Consider the following 20,852-nt stretch of genomic DNA (forward strand, 5'->3'; position numbering starts at 1 on the left):
GTGTATGAGCTTGAACTATTACATACATAACTATTTACAATATATTACACACATTTCACCAGAAAAAAATATTAATAATATACATAGCTGCGCACAATAAAAACATTCTAATTTTATAATCTTATATATTGTTAACCACAAATAATTTGTGTACCTTTCTAGAACCATACAAACAGCTTCTCGCCAATAACTATTAAATGATAAATCAAATCGACTACAAATTATTACAAACACAAACTATCAATACAAAATAAATAAAATGAAAATTTAAATAAAAATGAAAACTCAAAATATATACATGACTTCTAAATTGTCCCTAGTGTGTGCTTGGTGTGTGTGTGTGCACCGTGTGGTGGGCTGGCGCCCTGCCCGTGGTTTGTTTCCTGTCTTATGCCCTGTGTTAGCTGGGAGCCCCAGCAGACCCCTGTGACCCTTTGTTAGGATATAGCGGGTTGGATAATGGATGGATGGATATACACATGGCCATGTTGTACACCCAGTCGAATTACATCAAAGTGCCAGGGCACTACGCTAAAAGAATAAATGCTAACTTTTTTCTAATAAAACTTCAGTTGTAACTCATACAAAACCACATGTAAGAAATCAAAAAATATATACAGTACTTTATTTATATATATATATATATATATATATATATATATATATATATATATATATATATATATATATATATATATATATACCCATCCATCCATCCATATTATATATGCACGATGCAGAGTGCAAACACCTGCGCTAAGAAGCCCAGTGAGGATCTGTACAGTGAACAAGGTTGAAACTTCGAGTTTGAACTAATGAAGTAGGTATGTCAGCTTCTCCATATCCACAAGACTTCCACCACTCTGCTGCACCTTCAGAGCGAGGGGTTTATGAAAAGATTTAATCGGACCCTGCATACAAAGCTCTCCATTTCAACAGCAGAGCATTAGAGAGACTGGGACCTACATCTCTGTGCCATGCCATGGGCTTATAATTCTGATGTCCAGGAGTCCACTGGGTTCACTCCTGCTATGATGATGTTCAGGCGGGAGTTGCGAACTCTTGCAAGTTTTGCCTTTTACCCAGTCTAATATCAACCCCAGTCCAGGGCCTCAGTACATGCAGGACTTACGGGGTAGTCTTACTAGCTCATAACCATTAAAAGGAAGCTAGTAATCGACAGGAAAGGGTGTTTAACAGTCAATGCCAAGACAGTCCACTTCTCCCTGGTGATCTGGTATGGCTGTACAGCCCTTATTGAAAAAGGGCACTCTGCCCTAAACTGGCCAAGTGCTGCCACGGTTCACGTACTGTCCTGGCCCAGTTGTCTGAGGTGGTGCCAGGTAAAGGTAGGTTGCCAGAAGAGCGGTGCAGCGTTAAGCATACCTGCAGCACTGAATGACAGCACATCACGTAACATCCGTGTTGTGCCACTTGACAACACAGCACCCCCGATCCCTGTGCTCTCGTCATCGGCTGCACGACCGAAGCGGAAAAGAAGACCACCCCATTGTTTACATGAGTTTATGCACCAAGAGCCGCTAAGGACGGCGACTTTGATGGGAAAGGCTTGGAGAAGCGACATCAGTCAGAGATCATCATCGATAGCAGCCCCTACCTATAAAAACGGCAAATTTGCAAAGTCTCCTTTTAACTTTGTGTGGCTTAAAGCTATAGGTCATTTAACAGATAGCAAGCTGCTAAATGAGCATTACATGAGCACGAATTCATCTGGTCAGCGCTGGCAGGCACTGTGCAGCGTCACAATACAAAACAAGAGGGCCAATGTTGGAGAGAAATAGGCGTGGTCATATTTCGCTCGTCGCCTGTTGATGACGTACATTTGCCGCGCCTTGTTGCCTTTCTCTTTTTGCGCACGGCTCTTGTTCGTTTCCAGACACGTGGTCGGATTTCTTTCTGGACAAGAACAAGCGAAAGAACGAACGGTAAGTAAGACAAAGTCGTAGTTGTGAGTCGAGTACGGTTTGCAATCCTCGGCGATGCGAGAGAACGCAATGCGGGTTTCCAGATTTTTATGCGGTGCACGTCACCGGGATGGGAGCTCAAGTTTGGGCACCGTCTTTACGGTGTTTTGGTGGTGGTGTAGTGAAAAATTTCGTGCTCCTTGACAAACCCTTTGAGCTTTAAGCGTATGTGACATAAAAAATACAAGTGAGGTGCTTTATGTTCATTCGCAAGCGCGCTGATTATGAGGAGTAGCACAGCAATCGGAGCGCATCTTGTACAGAACAACATTTGTAAAACTGACTCGGTAGGATAAATACATCAGTTCAGTGTCTCGTATTCTTGTGAGCGCGGCTGCTTTATATAGAGATAAGCGACTTATTGTAACTTTGCCTTCTCCATGACGCCGCTGACAGCCTCTTCCCGATGTTTCTTACTTCAAACTTGATCCGTTCAGTAAGCAGGGAGGTTTCTGCAGCAAACACTTGATGATGAAATGTTCTTCTTTAATACTACAACCAAAAAAAAAAAAAAATGCTATCGTTCATTTTTCAACATTTTGTAAACTACTTTGTTTCAACGAATACATTTCTTGTACAATAAATAATAATAACCCTAAAGTTAAAAAGAAAAAGAGAAAAGGAAGTATTCAGAAAATACAAGGGGACTAATGTCTTTGGGAGTAAACAATAATGAAAGTCATTTACAAATGTGGGGACTTATTAAGTTAGATCATAACTTAAACAAGAGAAACTGTTGGCAGAATGAAGCAGGAGTAGAATTGTGACAGCGTGATCATTACTCCATTTTCTCCCTTTCAAACAGGTTTAGGTACTTGTTTACTATCGTGACGCAAATCGGTGGGGTCTCCCACCTCACCCGACGTGTCGGACAAACTTTTTGTCGATTTCGACGCATAGTCTCTCGCCTCTAATTTACGTCCTCTCGCGACGACTGACGTCCCACGCGCAAACTTCCCGCATATAGCTGTTCCAGTCAACTATTGTTCCCTTCGTCATGTCTAATTGGGTTTCGCACCATTTCACTACCGTTAGCTCCTCACACCACGAATAAATGAACCGAACTACAGTCGTGAATGATAATCGGGAATTCTCCAGCCATTTCCCTTGTCGGATGGTGACATTTGTGCAGCAATTTTCCTGGAGCACCTCCACTTTTCCCGGTCGGAGAAATATAATTTAATAGGGTGTTTTCAGGGACACAGCCTTTCTATTGGAAGAATACCTGCGTCCAGAAGAAAGGACACAGATGTCTCCTCTCTGCTTGGAAGTTCCCAAATTTTCATTGTTCCTGGGTACACTGCACTATCTAAGAGAGAACGCAAAAAGATTAGTGGCAAGGCATTAACTGTCAACATGGCGTGCTGCGCATCCGTGACTCTTAGTGACAGACAATGGGGCCGCCGATTTTTCAAAGCGAACTTTACTGTCATCTCAACCATATACAAGTATACAGATAGATGAAATTGCTAAGATCAGGGTCCACGGTGTAACAACGTGAAGTGCAAATCTTCTTCTTTCGGCTGCTCCCATTAGGGATCGCTACAGCGGATCATCTTCTTCCATATCTTCCTGTCCTCGTCATCTTGCTCTGTCAACCCCATCACCTGAATTTCCTCTCTCACCACATCCATAAACAGTCTCTTAGGCCTTCCTCTTTTCCTCTTCCCTGGCAGCTCTATCCTTAGCATCCTTCTCCCAATATACCCAGCATCTCTCCTCTGCACATGTCCAAACTAACACAATCTCGCCTCTCTGACTTTGTCTCCAAACCTGAGCTGACCCTCTAATGTCCTCATTTCTAATCCTATTCATCCTTGTCACACCCGATGCAAATCTTAGCATTTTTAACTCTGCCACCTCCAGCTCTGTCTCCTGCTTTCTGGTCAATGTCACCGTCTCCAACCCATATAACATAGCTGGTCTCACTACCGTCCTGTAGACCTTCCCTTTCACTCTTGCTGATATCCGTCAAATTACTAATGACACTCTTCTCCACCCACTCCACCCTTCCTGCACTCTCTTTTTCACCTCTCTTCCACAATCTTCATTACTCTGTACATTTCGTGCCAAGTATTTAAACTCATCCACCTTCGCCAACTCTACTCTTTTCATCCTCACCATTCCACTGACCTCCCTCTCATTCACACACGTGTATTCTGTCTTGTTCCTACTGACCTTCATTCCTCTCCTCTCATTTCTCCACCTCTCCAGGGTCTCCTCAACCTGCTCCATACTCTTGCTAGAGATTACAATGTCATCAGCAAACATCACAGTCCACGGGGACTCCTGTCTAATCTCATTTGTCAACCTGTCCATCACCATTGCAAATAAGAAAGGCCTCAGAGCCGATCCCTGATGTAATCCCACCTATATGTTGAATGCATCTGTCGCTCCTACCGCAGACCTCACCACTGTCACGCTTCCCCCGTACATATCTTGTACAACTCTTACATACTTCACTGCCACTCCCGACTTCCTCATACAATACCACATCTCCTCTCTTGTCACCCTGTCATATGCTTTCTCCAGGTCCACAAAGACACAATGCAACTCCTTCTGGCCTTCTCTAAACTTCTCCATCAACACCCTCAGTGCTAACATCACATCTGTGTTGCTTTTTCTTGGCATGAAACCATCCTGCTGCTCACTAATCATCACCTCACTTCTTAACTGAGCTTCCACTACTCTTTCCCATAACTTCATGCTGTGGCTCATCAATTGTATCCCCCTGTAGTTTCTGCAGTCCTGCACGTCCCCCTTATTCTTAAATATCAGCACCAGTACACTTCTTCTCCACTCCTCATCATCCTCTCACTTTCCAAGATTCCATTATACAATCTGGTTAGAAACTCCACTGCCATCTCTCCTAAACACCTCCATGCTTCCACAGGTATGTCATCTGGACCAACGGCCTTTCCATTCTTCATCCTCTTCATAGCTGTCCTCCTTGCTAATCCATTGCACTTCCTGATTCACTATCTCTTCATCATCCAACCTCTTCTCTTTTTCTCGTTCTCTTCATTCATCAGCCTCTCAAAGTATTCTTTCCATCTGCTCATCACACTCTTCTCGCTTGTGAGTACGTTTCCATCTTTATCCTTTATCACCCTAACCTGCTGCACATCTTTCCCATCTCGGCCCCTCTCTGTAGCCCACCGGTCCTTTTCTCCCTCCTTAGTGTCCAACCTCTCATACAATTCACCATACACCTTTTCTTTAGCCTTCGCCACCTCTCCCTTCACCTTGCGCCTTATCTCCTTTGTACTCTTGTCTACTTTCTGCATCTCTCTGACTAGCACACTTCTTTGCCATCCTCTTCCTCTGTATACTCTCCTGTAAAAATTTAAATTAAATTAAAAACAGAAATAAAATTCAAGTTTAAATTTAAAATTAAAACATAAACAAGGCATTGTGCAAGGACAAGATTGATGCAATTTATGGTATTTTGCAATCTAGATACATAAGTATAGTCAATAAATATGTAATATCATAAAAAAAATAAGAGATATAGATAATACATAAATTATCAGTGTATGATAAGAGTTGTTTAAGATGTGTAAACAGTGACAGGTCAGAATGTTTCACAGCAAAAGGATATCAACGAATGTCAGAATCCTTAAAGGTCAGTATGAGATTTTCAGTTCTTTCCTACCTGCACACTCGTCTTTGCAGGAAAGTGGCTCACATGTATAAAAGTTCTGTTTTTAGAGCTGGTTGAGGCCGTGTGGAAGATCTCAGGGGACAGCCTGGTGCTGAGGAGTCTGATAGCTTGGGGGTAAAAACTCTCCTGCAGCCTGGCAGATCTGGCTCTGGTGCTGCAGTATCTTTTCTCTTGGATGGCAGAAGTGTGAAAAGTCCATGTGAGGGGTCCTGCCCAATGCTGTAGGCCTTGCGGACACTGCGTTTGTAAAATATGTCCTGTAGTGAAGGGAGAGGCACCCCAATAATGTTCTCTGCTGTCTTCACTATCCTTTGCAGGCGCTTGCGGTCAGATATGTTGCACTTGCCATACCAGACAGTGATGCAGCTGGTCAGAACACTCTCCATGGTGCCTCTGTAGAACATGGTGAGGATGGAAGGGGGAAGACATGCTTGATTCAGCCGCCTCAGGAAGTGTAGTCTCTGCTGGGCTTTCTTGGTTAATGATGAGGTGTTATGTGTTCATGTAAGTTCCTCAGTTATTTGCACACCAAGAAACTTGGTACTCCTAACAGTCTCCACATCTGAACTGTTGATGTTGAGTGGGATGTGGGCAGGATGTGATTTTTCTGAAGACCACAATTATCTCTTTGGTCTTGTTAACATTGAGAGAGAGATTGTTGCCTTCACACCATACAGACAGCCGTTCCACCTCTTCTTTGTATGCTGTTTCATCATCCCTGCTTATCAGTCCCAGTACCGTCGTATCATCCGCAAACTCGATGATGTGGTTGGTGTTGTGGGTGGCTGTGTAGTCGTGAGTCAGCAGGGTGAAGAGCAGTGGACTAAGCACACAGCCCCGCGGTGCTCCAGTGCTCAGTGTGATGATGCTGGAAGTGTTGCAGCCCATCCGAACTGACTGATTGGGTCCAGGATCCAATTGCAGAGGGTGGTGTTCAGGCCCAACCTGCTCAGTTTTACTACCAGTGTTTGAAGGACGATTGTGTTGAAGGCGGAGCTAAAATCTATGAATAGCATCCTGACATACATTCATATGAAAAAGTTTGGGAAACCCTCTTAATTCTTTGGATTTTTGTTTATCATTGGCTGAGCTTTTAAAGTAGCAACTTCCTTTTAATATCTGACATGCCTTTTGGAAACAGTAGGATTTCAGCGGTGACATTACGTTTATTGGATTAGCAGAAAATATGCAATATGCATCATAACAAAATTAAACAGGTTCATAAGTATGGGCACCCCAACAGAGATATAACATCAATTCTTAGTTGAGCCTCCTTTTGCCTCTCAACGCTGTCCTCCTATAGCCTTTGATGAGTGTCTGGATTCTGGATGGAGGTATTTCTGACCATTCTTCATACAAAATCACTCCAGTTCAGTTCAATATGATGGCTGCCGAGCATGGACAGCCTGCTTCAAATCATCCCATAGATTTTCGATGTTCGATATTCAAGTCAGGTGACTGTGACGGCCATTCCAGAACATTGTACTTCTCCCTCTGCATGAAAGCCTTTGTAGATTTCGAACTGTGTTTTGGGTCGTTGTCTTGTTGGAATATCCAACCCCTGCGTAACTTCAACTTTGTGACTGATGCCTGAACATTATCCTGAAGAATTTGTTGATATTTACCGGGGGAGTAAATGCTAACATTACTCAAAGTTATTGTCTGATTTTACATGCTTTTTTATTACTATTTAATTTAATATTATTATTATTATTTTTTTTGTATCAGTATACTGCTGCTGGATTATGTGAATTTCCCCTTGGGATTAATAAAGTCTCTCTCTCTCTCTCTCTCTCTCTCTCTCTCTCTCTCTCTCTGGTTGAGTTCATCCAACCCTCGACTTCAACAAGGGCCCCAGTCCCTGAACTGGCCACACAGCATGATGGGACCTCCACCAAATTAGACAGGAGGTCGCAGGTGTTTTTCTTGGAATGCGGTGTTCTTCTTCCGCCATGCTAAGCGCTTTTATTTATGACCAAATAACTCCATTTTTGTCTCATCAGTCCAATGCACTTTGTTCCAAAATGAATCTGGCTTGTCTAAATGAGCATTGGCATACAACAAGTGACTCTGTTTGTGGCGTGAGTGCAGAAAGGACTTCTTTCTCATCACCCTGCCATACAGATGTTCTTTGTGCAAATTGCGCTGAATTGTAGAACGATGTGCAGATACACCATCTGCAGCGAGATGTTCTTGGAGGTGATCTGTGGGTTGTCTGTAACCATTCTCACAGTCCTGTGCATATGCCGCTCCTGTATTCTTCTTGGCCTGCCAGACCTGCTGGGTTTAACATCAACTGTGCCTGTGGCCTTCCATTTCCTGACTGTAAATATAGATTATTCCTAGGGGATCACATACTTTTTACTTTGACTGTATAAAGGATGAATTATTCAACCAAAAATTTTATAAGTGGATTAAACTAAACAAATTCTGACAAATTTATCACTTTAAAGTTTAAAACCTAATATATGTGGGGATCTTATTTTTCGCCATTCCCCCTCCACTTTCCATTGCAAAATATGATCACCTCCTACATTTTTTGGGGGAAGTTCCACTTTGGTGTGCTTTTAAATACTGATCTGCTTCAATATGTGAGAAAGCTCCATGACCAATACACCCCTTTAAAGAGTAATCAGAATATCTTTATTGTCATTGTAGCAAATACAACAAAATTAGGTGCAGTCTCTGCGGTGTCAAAATATAAAAAAATTACAAAAGAATAAGAAGAAATAAGATAGAACACAAGCATTCAACATAAGACCTTATTGCCCAAGATGTCATCTATTGCAATGCTGCATTGGAGGTGATTAGGTGGCATTCGGTGCCCTAATAGCAACAAGGCAGAAACTGATATTCAGCCGCTTAGTCTTTGTTATGATGCTATAATAATAAAGAAATAATAACCTATTGGTTCGGGGGGTATGAGATTGTCGCATTTTCACAGCCATATTTCAGTTGTAAAAATGTGGTCACACATTTGTTCCCTTTGAATTGCTGAGCTGCTTCATTTGAGGGCAGACAAAGGGCGCTGTGAGAAATTAACCTCTAAAAAGCCTGCTTTGTATTTTCATGATCCTCCTTCGGCGGTGAGAAATGAATGAATCAATTAACGTTTGTGTGCTTTTAACCCTTAACTCCTCGCACCATTTCTCATCTCCTAACTACTTTATGCACCGGCCTTAAAATGGCTATACATAGGCACGCTGTGAGGTTGTAATGTAAAATATCGCAATAATGTGAAATTGTTCATGTTATTTAATATGATATGACAGTCTAGGACTTGTAACGGCCGACCCCTTACCCAGACCAGCCACTACACCACTTATTCCTTGGATCACCTGAGGTTTCTTGCTCTAACCACAAGCCGTACTCCTTACAAGTTGTCTTACTTTTCCCGACATGACAAAATAACCAGAAACGGTAAGCAGATATGTAAAATCAAATGCTGACATATTGGAAAATGAAAAGACAGACAAAATATTCAAATATATCTATATTTGTGTGTGCGCAGACCACCACTTATCCCAAAAACACCAGTGACTAATTACAAAAATTAACATTAAACCCTCCCTTGCCCCAAAACAATTAACAAAAGCACACAACACAAATACGAACATGGATTGGATAAACACAGCAATTGAAAATGGGGTGAAAGATGTGTCCAAACTGAAGTCCGGCAGTATTGAAACTGGCTGTAGTGATATTGTGCTTCCTTCCCAAAAACAAAATGACCTCACCGTGGAAAGTCCTGCTAACGGTTGGAATGAATCGAACTCCTTCGCCGCCAATCTCCTCCTGGGAGCTTCGTCCTGCTCCCACTCTCGACTCTAGCTCCCAGATTGCTGGGAGGCGGCGCCAATTATTCCCGCCCGGATGTGCTCCAGGTGGCTGATGACGATCTTCCGGCAGCACTTCCTGGTGTGGTGGAAGTGCTGCCCTTTGCCCCGGAAGCACTTCGGGCGTCCCTGGAAGGTTCCTCCGCCATCTTGCCAAGCGTGGCGGAAGTAATGTTCTCCCAGGTTCTAGGAGGCTTAAGGCGCCCCCTGGCAGTGGCCACGAGTCCCAACGAGTTGGAAAGTCTCTCCTCCCCTCCCGTGGTCCTCTCCTGCTCCAGGGCGGTTGTGTCCTCCTGACCCGGAAGCTTTTACTGCCACCTTTCCGGACCTTCTAGGTGTCCCGGCTGGGTAAGAAGCCCAGCCGTCTGTGACAATATATATATATATATATATATATCTATATATATATATAGATATCTATCCCTCCCTCCCTATCTATCTATCTATCTATCTATCTATATATATATATATATATATATATATATCTATATATATATATATATATCTATATATAGATAGATGGATATATATATCTATATGTCCCAGGTGAGCCACATTCTGTATGCAAACAAATGCAAATATCTTTCTACAGAAGTTATTTGAAAACAGAATTCTACTAAATTGCTGTTTTAAAGGCCAGGACTCGCAAGGGAGGGGGGGTCAGTGTTAGACTGGGAACATTGGAACCAAGTGAGCTCTTTAAGGAAGGAAGGGTGGGATAATGAAGGCAGCAGTTTCTCCTTTTAAGTGAAGGCTCATGAGTGCGGGCATATTGGGGCAGACAGTGCAGTTCTAGTCAGATGTCATAGGAGCAAAAAGCTAGGGTGACCTGACCAGGCAGTAATTGTGGGGGTGGAGCCAGTTACAACATCTACTGGGCACTAAAGCCATTTGCATGCCAGAAATAAACTGATTGGCGTGAGAACGTGAATTGTGGAGTCAACTGGCAACAGAGAGAGAGGAGTGGAAGAGTGAGTGAGAATGGGGAGAGTAGTGCTTTGGATAAGAGCCCCCAGCCCCACACCACCTAATACAGGAGGGTCAGCAGACATTCTTGCAGGCCCACTGAGGCTCTAGGCTGGCTTGTTTTGGAATGGCTGTCAAACACCACTCCATATGTGTTTTCTTTCACTGGCATTTCTTTTGGTTTCATGTAATGGAGGTGAGGCATTTCAGTACATCACAGGGCAAGTCTCTTGGAACTGCCGGTCTTAGTTTAGGTCAATTTCAGCCTGTTGAGCTTTCATTGGGCCAGCCTTGATTAGACCTGTGCTGTCAGTAGGAAATATTACTACTACTACTACTCCTACTACTGATAATAATAAATTATTAAATGTTCATGTTCTTGACTTTGTTTTTACTGTCTAGACTTCGTTTGTTTCCAGGCCAGCACTGTCCGTGTGAGAAAAGAATCCTAGAAAAGAAGAGCAGAGTGGACGCTTCGGGGAAAGAAGAGTTTCTCACAGACCAATGGCCTTAGCCAAAGAGGATGACATGGATGGAAGACTGGTACACATTAAGCAAGAGGACAGTGAGTGGGGTTCATGTGAGGATTTGTGGGTGAAATCAAAAGATTGTGAAGAGGTCATTTCCGATTTTAAAGAGGAGGAGTTTGAGGGGGAAATTATTCAGGTTAAAGTTGAGGAGTCTGAAGATTTTCCAGTCAGTCTTGAACTGCAAAAACATGAAACGTTTTCCAGGCAAGATGCGTTTGAAGAATGTCATTCCAGTTTACAGCCCCGCTTTGCTAATTCAGGACAACTGTTAACCAGACAGAATTCAATGGACTGGATATGCAAGGGTGCTGAGTTTGAAGAGGAAATCACAGATGGAAGCAGGAGAGACTATGAAGAGCAGCAGTCATCTAGGCGTGTCAAAATAAGTAAGTAATGTAATTCAACATGAAAGAAAGAATATTTACACATTTTAATGGTGGTTGTGTTGCCATTTTTATTTGGTAGAAATTAAAGTGAGAGACGTGATTGAATTTTAATAGAGACCAGGGGCCTCTTGTATAAATAGTGCATATTCACAAAAATGTTGTGTATGCCCATTTCCACGCACACGTCAAGATGTACAAAAACTAAACTTAGCGTAAAGCCACACACCTTTTCATGGCAGCCTCCCACTGTCCTTACGCACGTTTCTGCTCGGTTTTGCAAACTGGTGTTACCCAGCCTCAAAGCAGTGCTACTGATTCTTTTTTAGATTCACATCTATGATGTGGACTTTATCAAATACACCAACGTGAATTGCATATCATTTACAAATTGAATTCACTTGAGTGTAATCGTTCTGTAACAATATAATGGTGCACAGAATGGCCAAACTAACTACCGTGGCTGCTTTAGCGTTGTTAGAAGACATCACAGATGGAAGAATTAAAAGAGAGCGCGTATTTTTAAATGAGGACGACTGGCTTCTAAGTCGATTTCCAAGAGCTCCGTATCCTCTTGGTGCTGTGTGCTGAACTGGCGCCGGCTTTACAAAGGCAGACTTTGAGGAATTGTGATCTACCTGCTCCTTTGCAAGTTCTGGCCACTCTCAGGAGCTCTTCAACGTGAACTGGCTGACTGATCAGGTATTTCATGATCATCACAGAGTCATGCCATGCCAGCTGTATAGGATGGCATTATCCCCATGTGATATATAAGGTTTCCTTACACTGTGCTTGAACTGGCAAACATCAAAGTGCAATTCACAGCAATGTCCGCTTTTCCAAATGTAATCGGAGTGTTCAGCTGCAAACACATTGCTATTGCAACGGCGCTGGACACGTTACATCAGCCAGGAATGAATCACCAAAAGAATGAGCTGGCATTACGTCATCTATAGCAGGAATGCCTATAAAAAGAGCAACTTTGAACAGTCGCAAAAAGAAGCAGTCCTTTTAAAGACTGAGAGTCACCTCAAAGAGCAGAGAATCAATCCGTTGTGGCACTCGATGCCGACACTACTCCTATAAAGGTGCCTTCAGAGAATGGATTTAGTTATGTAAATAGAATGTTTTTCTACTCTTATTAATGTGCTTTTCTATAGTCCACAGAAAGTGTGTCACATTATGTAAGCATGTAGTGTGCTTCATATATGGGGCGAGTCAAAATTATGTTAACATTTGAACGGCGGAAACAATTTATTCATAGAACATAGGAGTGTCTCAGCCTGTTCGCCATCATGTTCAACACATGGTACCATATGTGGCACATAATTGTCCACAAAAAATGTATGTAAGTGTATACTGTAGATAGCAGTACCATTTAATGTTAACATTTTGACTCACCCTGTGTAATTTGGCACACAATTGTGGCTTGCCCATACCTGAAGGGACCCTGTATGATGTACCTGACCCTGACCCAACCAAATCACACAACGTTACAATGTAAAAACAGGTAATCAGATGCCGCAGTCATTTTGTAACCAATTCATTTAAATTTATGGTCACTATCACAGAGTACAGCCCTTATATTCCTTAGGTGATTGGCCACATCTCTTACATTATCCACTGTTGCATTTTGTGACTCTTGAGTGTCTCCGCCACACTCTTATCTCTCCATCAATTTCCTTTTGCTGTTTATACCACTGCTTAAGCCAACGAATAGTACGTTTTATCCTTGCCTCCACTTCACATTTGCTGAAATTCTACTTTTTTCCATGTGCTTTTGCCATTGTCTTTTAACAAACGCTGAATGGAAGGGGCGATTTATATTGATTTGCATATTCCTACTTGAAAAATACCAAACTCCTCCTTCACGAGACAAGTGGGCAGCAGCAGATGCTAAATCAGTACTGCAGTGATTTTGCTCAGATGCATAACCTTCTAGGTTGTTCATTCAGGTTGTCATTCATTTGGATTGGGTTAACTTTTCAGACTCCCGTCCTTACACAGAGAGAGACTCGTACATTGTAAGAGGATTCCTAAAACGTATTAATCTGAGAAAACATTGACTTGGTGCACAGCACATTCAGTGTTACAGTGTGTTTTAGTGATGCTCTGATCAATCGATTTTCCACTACAAAAGACACAGTCAGCAATCAGTAAATCGACCAATCATAAAAGACAAGTCTTTTTCAGACCCTGCTTTTCTAAGCGTTACAGTAGTTTAGTTGCAGTGCTCCTTGATGTGAGGATGCTGAGCCAAGTATACATAGCTTTTTATTTATTTATTGTTTGGGGGGAAGCCAAGGCAGACTTTACAAGAGAGAGAAGTGTGGAATATTTATGTTAAAGTGGAGTAATAAATTAAGAAAAGGAAATCAGAGGAGTCGTCCTGTGCCGTTAGACAAACCGCAAGAAAGGTTACTTTAATGAATTGACACTTTTATTATATCCTTTAATTAAAATGGACTCTCTTTTTGTCAGTGTTGGTAAGGGTTAGGGTTAAGCACAGCAGCTCACGTCATCAATTAGAAAAAGAAAAGAGAAGGAAAAATTTGAAATTGCTGTTTAGTAAACAACAGATTTGGTATCTTAGCGGCAAAATTTTGTTAATTTCACTTGTAAATCTATTAAGCCTGCCAGCCTTGGATCTTCTTAATAAACATTTTATGGGCATTTGATAAATTGGCAGTTTTTTTTGTATTTTTTATTTTTTTACTGTTTACTTTTTGTGAGTGTTACACACTGTTTTGGTGAAAAGCAAGTACTGCATAATTAAAATGGTAATCTGTATTCAAAATTACAACTCAAGAATTAGGAATTTGTAGCTGGTACACTGGAAAAAAATAAAATAAAGTACCTGTGTAAATATTTTTTTTTCTTTAGCTTGTCCTTGGAAACAAATAAAAATCTATCATATAGTGCCTTCAGTATATATCTGTCTGTCTATCAGTCTCTCATATAGTGCCTTTCATAAGATAGATGTGAAATGCACTACATGATTATGTGTATATATATATATTATGTGTGTGTGTATATATATATATATATATATATATATATATATTATGTGTATATATATATGTATATATTTATGTATATATATGTATATATATATATATATATATATATATATATATATATATATATATATATATATATATATATATATATATATATATATATATATATATATATATATATATATATATATATATATATATATATATATATATATATATATATATATATATATATGTGTGTGTGTGTGTATATATATATATATGTATATATATATATATGTATATATATGTATATATATATATATATATATATATATATATATATATATATATATATATATATATATATATATATATATATATATATATATATATATATATTATGTGTGTATATATATATACTAGCAAAATACCCGCGCTTCGCAGCAGAAAAGTAATGAAACAGAAAAGGAAACATTTTAAAAGTAACGTAACATGATTGTAAATGTAATTGTTTTGTCACTGTTATGAGTGTTGCTGTCATATATATACACACATACACACACACAGTACAGGCCAAAAGTTTGGACACACCTCCTCATTCAATGTGTTTTCTTTATTTTCATGACCATTTCCAGCACTCCATCACTCTCCTTCTTGGTCAAACAGCCCTTACACAGCCTGAAGGTGTGTTTGGGGTCATTGTCCTGTTGAAAAATAAATGATCGTCCAGCTAACCTGACTTCTGCACAACACAACTGCTTGTCCCAACCCCATTGATAAAGCAAGAAATTCCACTAAATAACCTGATAAGGCACACCTGAAGTGAAGTGAAATCCATTTCAGGTGACTACCTGTTGAAGCTCATCGAGAGAATGCCAAGAGTGTGCAAAGCAGTAATCAGAGCAAAGGGTGGCTATTTTGAAGAAACTTGAAATTAAAACATGTTTTCAGTTATTTCACCTTTGTGTTCATTCATAGTTTTGATGCCTTCAGTGTGAATCTACCAATGTAAATGGTCATGAAAACACATTGAATGAGGAGGTGTGGCCAAACTTTTGGCCTGTACTGTATATACAGTGCATCCGGAAAGTATTCCCAGCGCATCACTTTTTCCACATTTTGTTATGTTACAGCCTTATTCAAAAATGGATTCAATTCATTTTTTTACTCAGAATTCTACACATAACACCCCATAATGACAACATGAAAAAAAGTTTACTTGAGGTTTTTGTAAATTTATTAAAAATAACAAAACTGAGAAATCCCATGTCCATAAGTATTCACAGCCTTTGCTCAATACTTTGTCGATGCACCTTTGGCAGCAATTACAGCCTCAAGCCTTTTTGAATATGATGCCACAAGCTTGGCACACCTATCCTTGGCCAGTTTCACCCATTCCTCTTTGCAGCACCTCTCAAGCTCCATCAGGTTGGATGGGAAGCATCGGTGCACAGCCATTTTAAGATCTCTCCAGAGATGTTCAATCGGATTCAAGTCTGGGCTCTGGCTGGACCACTCAAGGACATTCACAGAGTTGTCCTGAAGCCACTCCTTTGATATCTTGGCTGTGTGCTTAGGGTCGTTGTCCTGCTGAAAGACGAACCGTCGCCCCAGTCTGAGGTCACGAGCGCTCTGGAGCAGGTTTTCATCCTGGATGTCTCTGTACATTGCTGCAGTCATCTTTCCCTTTATCCTGACTAGTCTCCCAGTTCCATCCCCACAGTATGATGCTGCCACCACCATGCTTCACTGTAGGGATGGTATTGGCCTGGTGATGAGCGGTGCCTGATTTCCTCCAAACGTGACGCCTGGCATTCACACCAAAGAGTTCAGTCTTTGTCTCATCAGACCAGAGAATTTTGTTTCTCATGGTCTGAGAGTCCTTCAGGTGCCTTTTGGAAAACTCCAGGCGGGCTGCCATGTGCCTTTTTACTAAGGAGTGGCTTCCGTCTGGCCACTCTACCCTACAGGCCTGACTGGTGGATTGCTGCAGAGATGGTTGTCATTCTGGAAGGTTCTCCTCTCTCCACAGAGGACCTCTGGAGCTCTGACACAGTGACCATCAGGTTCTTGGTCACCACCCTGACTAAAGCCCTAATCCCCAGATCGTTCAGTTTAGATGGCCTGCCAGTATTGGCAGTCCAGTCCAATTTGTCATCCAGCTGCACTCCCAGGTATTTATAGGTCTGCACCCTCTGCACACAGTCACCTCTGATGATCACAGGGTCCATGAGGGGCCTGGGCCTCCTAAAATCCACCACCAGCTCCTTGGTTTTGCTGGTGTTAAGGTGTAAGTGGTTTGAGTTGCACCATTTAACAAAGTCTTTGATTAGGTTCCTATACTCCTCCTCCTGCCCACTCCTGATGCAGCCCACAATAGCAGTGTCATCAGCGAACTTTTGCATGTGACAGGACTCCGAGTCGTATTGGAAGTCTGATGTATATAGATTGAACAGGACCAGAGACAGTCCAGTCCCCTGTGGCGCTCCTGTGTTGCTGACCACAATGTCAGACCTGCAGTTCCCAAGACGCACATATTGAGGTCTGTCTGTAAGATAGTCCACGATCGATGCCACCAGGTGTGAATCTACTCCCATCTCAGTCAGCTTGTCACTAAGGAGCAGAGGTTGGATGGTGTTGAAGGCGCTAGAGAAGTCCAGAAACATAATTCTTACAACACCACTGCCTCTGTCCAAATGGGAGATGGATCGGTGTAGCATACAGATGATGGCATCCTCCACTCCCACCTTCTCTTGGTATGCGAACTGCAGAAGGTTGAGGGCATGGTGGACCTTTGGCCTCAGGTGGTGAAGCAGCAGCCACTCCATGGTCTTCATCACATGTGACATCAGAGCAACAGGCCGGAAGTCAATCAGCTCACTAGGACGCGATATCTTTGGGACTGGGGTGATACAAGATGTTTTCCAAAGCCTCGGGACTCTCCCCTGTTTCAGGCTCAGGTTGAAGATGCGCTGTAGAGGACTCCCCAGTTCCAACGCACAGGCCTTCAGCAATCGTGGTGATACTCCATCTGGACCCGCAGCTTTGCTGGCACGAAGTCTTCTCAGCTCTCTGCTCACCTGGGCTGCTGTAATTGTGGGTGTATATATCTATATATATATATATATATATATATATATATATATAGATATATACACCCTTTGGGGTGCGAGCAGCTGTTGCTGGGGGTTCCAGAATCCATTGAGGAAGAAAAATGAAAAACATTATTTGTACAAAATCTTAATTTATTTATCCATTCCTAAATAATTAAATGGGCAGGCTATTTCGTATCAGTGCAATACACTGCTTGTTAAAACGGATGACTTCCGCTCTTATACGCACTTAGTGCTGTGTGGGTATTATGAACTATCGTATCTGTTCAAGTTCTATTTAAATTTTAAAATATAAGTAATTTTTATTTAGTTGACAGAAATATGTTTGGCAGGAATGTAAGTTAAATTCAGTCATCATTTCATACATTTTTCTTCACCATAGAAATTTTAAAGACTAAATTTAACTTGCATTCCTACCAAAGATATTTCTGTCGACTAAATAGAACCTACTTCTATCCAAATAGAACTTGAAAAGTTCTAAATTTTTTCGAACCGTCCAAAAAGGCATTTAGACTTAGTCAAATATCCAGAGGTGCTTGTCAAAAGTTGTATTGCACTGAACATGTCTTCGAAAGGAATAAATAGTAAATATTTTTTGTAAACCAACTACACTTTCTGTTACTGTTAACAATCTTTGTTCATTGACGCGTTAAAGTGACTTTTTAAACAACTTTACCATCATTAAACTGTATAATATTTAAACTAATAAGTAATAACAATAAAATAAATAAAAGTACAACTTCCACTAATAATACTATTACTTCAAGACTTCAAGCCGAGGTGCATTACACTGTATTCACCAAATAAAAATACAATAAAATAAAACAAGTTTAACTTGGTGACGACATCTTTATCAACTGAACCATCATTTAAGCACATTGCATTAAAATGAACCTTGCTTCAAGCTAAGCTATATACATAAATAATAAAACTGCAACTTGCATTTATGCTCTTTGTGATATAGCCCTACAGAAGTGTATTAGGGCCACGGTGAAGAAACAAAAATACGGACACAGGGAAGAAAAAAACAAACATTTCCACTTTATTCTCACCATTTATGTCGAGATTAAAGTTGACATTTCCACTTTATTCTCATAGTTTATTTTAGAGTTAAAGTAGAATGTCATAAACTAAACTTCATCTTAAAATCAATGTTTAATTTACTAGATTTTCTCAAACCCCATCATAAGTTATGCAGCACATTAAATTCTTTGTGTTATGTTTCCCGACCCAGTTGTTAATCACTACTCGCTTCTTAAACTGACTTCCTCCGCACTAAGAGAAGACGCCGGCAGCGATATAATATGTGTGTGTATGTATGTATATGTGATATACCCTAATATTTTTCTTAGTAATGATTAGGGTAAAGCTTGATGAAAAGGATGGCAGCACTGAGATAACAGGGCTTAGTAAAAGCGGTGAAAATAACAAGAGTGAGGAAACAACAGTGGACCACTGGACATGGGAGGTCTTGAACTTGACTTCGGCTGAATCCTCATGAAAGACGCATTTAATCAACTCCACTTATCAAATACCATTATAATCCACCGTCAATTTACTTAACCTGCACTTACAGGCAGAGAACGAATGCCAGTCCAACTCCGGGCACACTGGCACACACATCCACATCAGGTCAATTTAGAGAGAGTAATTAAACACAGCAGACAAATATTTGGGATATGGGAAAAAGATGAAGAAATTCCACAGACCTCAGGAGAAGATGAAAAAGCCAAACCAGGAATGGAACTAAGATGTGAAGCAGCTGTACCAACCATTGTGCTTCCCATTTTTTTTTATAATTTCTTTATATAAAAATATTTAGCTAAACTGTTTGTGTTTTTGCAGGTTTCCAGGAGAGTGGCACTTTCTCCCCACCGACATTTTCTAAGACTTCTCAGGAGAAGAAGAAGAAGAAGGACAAGAAATCAGTAGGTGGACCAAAGAGTTTGACCCCGGCCTCTTTCCACTGCAGCTCTCTTCCTGCTGCCGAACAAGCACAGATAGGACCCACCAACAGTGACCAACATCACCAGCATCATACAAATCAAGACGCTCAGAATGCATTCAGAGAGTGCAGAAAACATTTCAAAAACCCTCCTGACTGTAAAGACCATAAGCAGGTTTATTTGAAACAGAAGCCATGTGCCTATTCTGAATGTGGCAAAATACTGCAACACAGCCAAAACCTTCACGATATCAAAATAATTCGCATTGCAGAGAAAACTCATTGCTGTTCCGAGTGTGGCAAACATTTCTCAAGACTAAGCCATCTGCATAGGCACACAAGAACCCACACTGGAGAAAGACCTTATTGCTGTTCTACGTGTGGCAAGAGATTCTGCTACAGCAACGCTCTTCAGAGGCACACAAGAATCCACACAGGAGAAAAACCTTATTGCTGTTCCGAATGCGGCAAGCGATTTTCCGACAGAAGCGATCTTCAGAATCACACAAGAATTCATACTGGAGAGAAGCCATATCACTGCACTGAATGTGACAAAAAATTCACTAATAGCAGCAATCTTAACAAGCACAAACAGATTCACAGTGGGGAGAAACCTTATTGCTGTTCTGAGTGTGATAAACGATTCTCCAGCAACAGCAATCTTCAGAAGCATTTGAGAATCCACACTGGAGAAAAACCTTATCGGTGTTCTGAATGCGGCAAGCAGTTCTCACAAGTCAGTCATCTGAACAGGCACAAACGGACCCACACGGGGGAAAAACCTTATAGCTGTGGTAAATGTGGCAAACGATTCTCTAACAGTAGCGCTCTGCAGGGACACAAGAGAATCCACACTGGAGATGAGCCAGATGTGGAATAAAACTTAGATTGTGCCAGTGGTGCTGGGAATCTACAGGCCTTATCCAAAAAAAAAATCCAAGGCCATCTGGATGCCTGACCCATCACCATCACTCCATAGGATTTACAGAAGGAAGCATTATTAGGGACAATGCAAGTGCAACGTCAAGCTCTGGCAGCAAACCTAAGAGGATAAAAACAGTAGCGATGCAAACCTCAGGACACAAGAGTGAGGTTCACTCCTATCCGGAAAAAGTAACCAAACTAAAACCGGTGTTGAGAAAATTAATCTCGGAGAGAAAAAAATGTAATTGCTGCTTTGAACGTGGGAATCGGTTCTCCAACAGAAGCACTCTTCAAAAAGCACACGGATATTCATACTGGAGGGAAGCCATATCACTGCTCTAAACAATTCACGTAGCAATCTTCACAAATTCACACTGAAAATAATAAAATGGTTCGCCTTCCGGGTCCTCCCTGCGTGGTGTTTGCATGTTCTCCCCGTGTCTGCATGGGTTTCCTCTCACAGTCCAAAGACATGCAGGTTAGGTTAGGAACCTAAATTGTCCC

The 20,852-nt window shown here is 41.2% G+C and overlaps 1 protein-coding gene across 1 annotated transcript; it reads left to right on the plus strand.

The window, feature by feature from the left end:
* Window positions 1-1,867: 1,867 nt before the first annotated feature.
* On the plus strand, window positions 1,868-20,631 carry LOC120528184 (zinc finger protein 501-like). The gene is made up of 3 exons (XM_039752269.1): window positions 1,868-1,946; window positions 10,871-11,367; window positions 19,325-20,631. Exons 2-3 carry the CDS (start codon window positions 10,956-10,958, stop codon window positions 20,302-20,304), a joined length of 1,392 nt encoding a protein of 463 aa, XP_039608203.1. The 5' UTR covers window positions 1,868-1,946; window positions 10,871-10,955; the 3' UTR covers window positions 20,305-20,631.
* The last annotated feature ends 221 nt before the right edge of the window (window positions 20,632-20,852 follow it).

Source organism: Polypterus senegalus, chromosome 4 (assembly GCF_016835505.1).
Source record: "Polypterus senegalus isolate Bchr_013 chromosome 4, ASM1683550v1, whole genome shotgun sequence".
Lineage (NCBI taxonomy): Eukaryota > Metazoa > Chordata > Cladistia > Polypteriformes > Polypteridae > Polypterus > Polypterus senegalus.